Genomic DNA, 2,980 nt, shown 5'->3' with positions numbered 1-2,980 from the left:
CAGGGGGGAGGGCGGGGGGAGGGGGGTGTCTCAATCTGGTGTGGTGAGCGCTTGGTCCGGCGCCTTCGTGGCGAAGAGGAAGGAACTGGACAGTGGGGAGGAACGGAGAAGGTCTCTTCACCCTTCCCAGGGATGGAGGGAGGTGATCAGACAGGTACAATGTGGAGGCCTAAGCTGTCGCCCTGCAGTTTCATGTGGTTTCCATGGTAACTAGTGGCGGTCATAGGCAGCGGCAGCAGTGGGAGGTGCGGAGCCCCGGGATGTGGCACTATAATAATAAGGGGAACCTGAAAGTTAACACAGGAGAAGAATGGACTGGTTGAAAGGACAAACAGTAAAAAAAAATAAAATAAAATAAAAAACAAAACAATCAAACGAAGAAAAGAAACAAGGAGAACTGAAAAGAAAAGGAAAGGAAGAAAGAAAAGGAAAGTAACCAAAAGAACGAACTTGGGGACTCAGCTCTTGATGGGATTAGGGAAAGGCAATTAGCAGAAGCCAGCCAAGAGCCACATTTCAGTGGATAGATACTACTGTGGTCTCTGGCTCTGAAGCCCCTCTGTGGGAAGGAGAACCTTTTGCTCCTTCTGACCATCAGTAAGTTGCGAGAGGGAAGCCTATGAGCATTGCAGCACAAATATGACACACCTGATCTGCGGCCACAAGGAAAGCGTCGGGGCCAGATGTTCTGAGCATACCTGACAACGTATAGTGGGTCACTTTTAAAACCACGAGGGGAGAAATGAAACAGAATTACAATATTTTATTGCTTGGGATTTTGGTCACATTTGGCATGAAAGCTCTCTAGATGGATATTGAATGTGTGTTAAATAGTGATTGATTATTAAGATCACATTTACTGAGGTTTAACAACACTGGAATAAAATGTGCACCTATTATCCAGTTGTTAAACCTCAGTAAATACATAGGTAATAATCACAGCTGATTTATTTTACATATAATAAATCTCTTCCTATTCCCTTGCAAAGAAATGTTGTGTTAGAAGATATGGTCTTACGGGAGGTTTTTTCACCTCTGGAAAAAACCTGACTATTTCTGGGCGTATTAGAGTCACTGGAGATGGATATATCCCTGCAAGAAAATGCTACTGGCTATTATAAACCTAGTGATGCAGCCTGTCTCCCACTCTGGACACTGTTCCAACTGGTCCGATAGGAAGAACTTCTATTGGATTTCTAGATCCCCAGGAACTGACTGTGGGTTTAGCTTAGGAGAGGAGTGAAACCTCATCTGGATTTTTAATCAGACCTTGAATGGATGCTGATTGCAGCCTGAGAGAGTAGCAGAACCTGACTTCAACTTCTGGTCTCATCTGGAATAAACTGTGGATGCAGGCCATGGAGAAGACAGAGCTGAACTGGAATTGTGAACCGTCTCACACAAGAGGGATCAGCTTCAGAACAGATATAAAACACACGTGAGGTATATACCCATCTAGACACTGGACTGGAGAGTGAGGAAAAAGGCCTCTCACCTGGCCAAATACTTGAAAGCCCTCTTCAGAAACAAAGAAACAAAAAAAAAAAAACCAAAGAAAAGAAAACAAATAGACAAACAGAAGGAGCTGGAGGCTAGGCTGGGGGTGTGCTGTGGGAAAGAGGTACTCACTTAGTAATGCAGGGTTGCTGAACAGCCAGGCCTCGTTGTAGGTTGTGTACTGAGGGTGGCTGTAGGGGTTCCCTGAGAACTCGCTCCCTGGAAGAAAGCGAGGAAGGTGTGAAATACAGTTAAGAATGAAGATTTATGTCTGCTATTCCATCAAGCCAGTGTTCACGTTGAATCCGTATGCCAGCAGGAAAACTAGTATATGTAGGTAGCTTCCTTGCCCAGCTGGGACTGTGCCCTTCAGGACACTGTAGTGTTTGTTCAGTGCAATGTTGCTTACCCATATAATTAAAAATAGTAAGATTGACCTCTTCAGAATCGAGAAATTAGTTTAAAATAATGAAATTCAATAATACAACGAAATAATTAAACTGATTTATTTTTCATTGCCTTCTGAGTTCTGATTCTCAGGTTGCAGTAGGATTGCATATGCAAGCTTTTTCTGCAATTAACTATCAGCTTTCTTTTAAATAAAAGCTGAAGTTCTCCAGTAGTGTCAAGACAGCAGGCGTGCGAGCTTGACGGGACAAACTCACAAAACTCATTGGAACCAGCAGTGCTGTTGATGGCAATATGTATTGCTAAATTTTGTTCTTAAGGTGCTGAGGGTGATGAGGTATTTGTGGACAAGAGTATCAATCGTTATTGAAAATGTTCTGAGAGTAGAGTGGGCTTAAATATAAAACAAAATGGAACACATATGAATCTCTTTCTTACTGTATATGATGGTGTTAGTCAGAAGAGCGATTTGTATATGATGAACCACACCTTTATGCTTAGTTAGTGAGTTACAGAGAAAACTTGCTGAATTCCAGTTCCAGAAAATAATTTTCTAGTGATTAGTGCTTTAGGTGCTATTCTGAATCTGAAACACAAGCTGGGCTACAGCTCCCTTTTTCACATTCAGTAAAATGGGCCCAAACCAAAAGGCTTGTGAGCTTTGTGATCTAATAAGACTCTGACCCAAGATTTGAATGTTGTAGAGTCTTCTTAACTATTCTGTTTTATTGTGCCTAAGGAGCTGGGTCTCCTTGTTCTGTAGAAGGCTGTCCAGGGCTAAGGGAATTATATTTGGTAACTGAGGAGGTATGGTGCATTCAAAATAGATACATCTCCCCAAACTTAAAAACATATGATTCTGTTAAGTAAAAACATGCCATTATCTGATCATAACCTCAATTTAATGCAGTACCAACAGGCTGGGAACAATTAGGGCCATCTGAAAGGCATTATGCGCTTAAAAGTGAAAGAACAGCGTGACTATTAGCTTCTGGTCTGCCCTGAGGCAGGGGTGGAGTTGTTACAGCAGAAGTGTTTGGAAAGCACCTGGGGTTCCTGCTAGATACAATGGAAT

At 42.4% G+C, this 2,980-nt stretch overlaps 1 protein-coding gene across 1 annotated transcript in view; it reads right to left on the bottom strand.

The window, feature by feature from the left end:
* Positions 1-210: 210 nt before the first annotated feature.
* PAX2 (paired box 2) overlaps positions 211-2,980 on the bottom strand; it is an 81,704-nt gene continuing 78,934 nt past the window's right edge. Inside the window, exons 7-8 of the mRNA XM_009322471.1 lie at positions 1,630-1,716; positions 211-287 (exon numbers count right to left, since the gene is read on the bottom strand). Of these exons, the coding sequence (XP_009320746.1) occupies positions 211-287; positions 1,630-1,716 (164 nt within the window). The remainder of the gene's footprint in view (positions 288-1,629; positions 1,717-2,980) is intronic.

This window comes from Pygoscelis adeliae, unplaced genomic scaffold (genome assembly GCF_000699105.1).
Source record: "Pygoscelis adeliae isolate BGI_AS28 unplaced genomic scaffold, ASM69910v1 Scaffold244, whole genome shotgun sequence".
Classification (NCBI taxonomy): domain Eukaryota; kingdom Metazoa; phylum Chordata; class Aves; order Sphenisciformes; family Spheniscidae; genus Pygoscelis; species Pygoscelis adeliae.
Note: the sequence above shows the minus strand (reverse complement) of the source record. Positions and strands in the feature narration are given on the sequence as shown.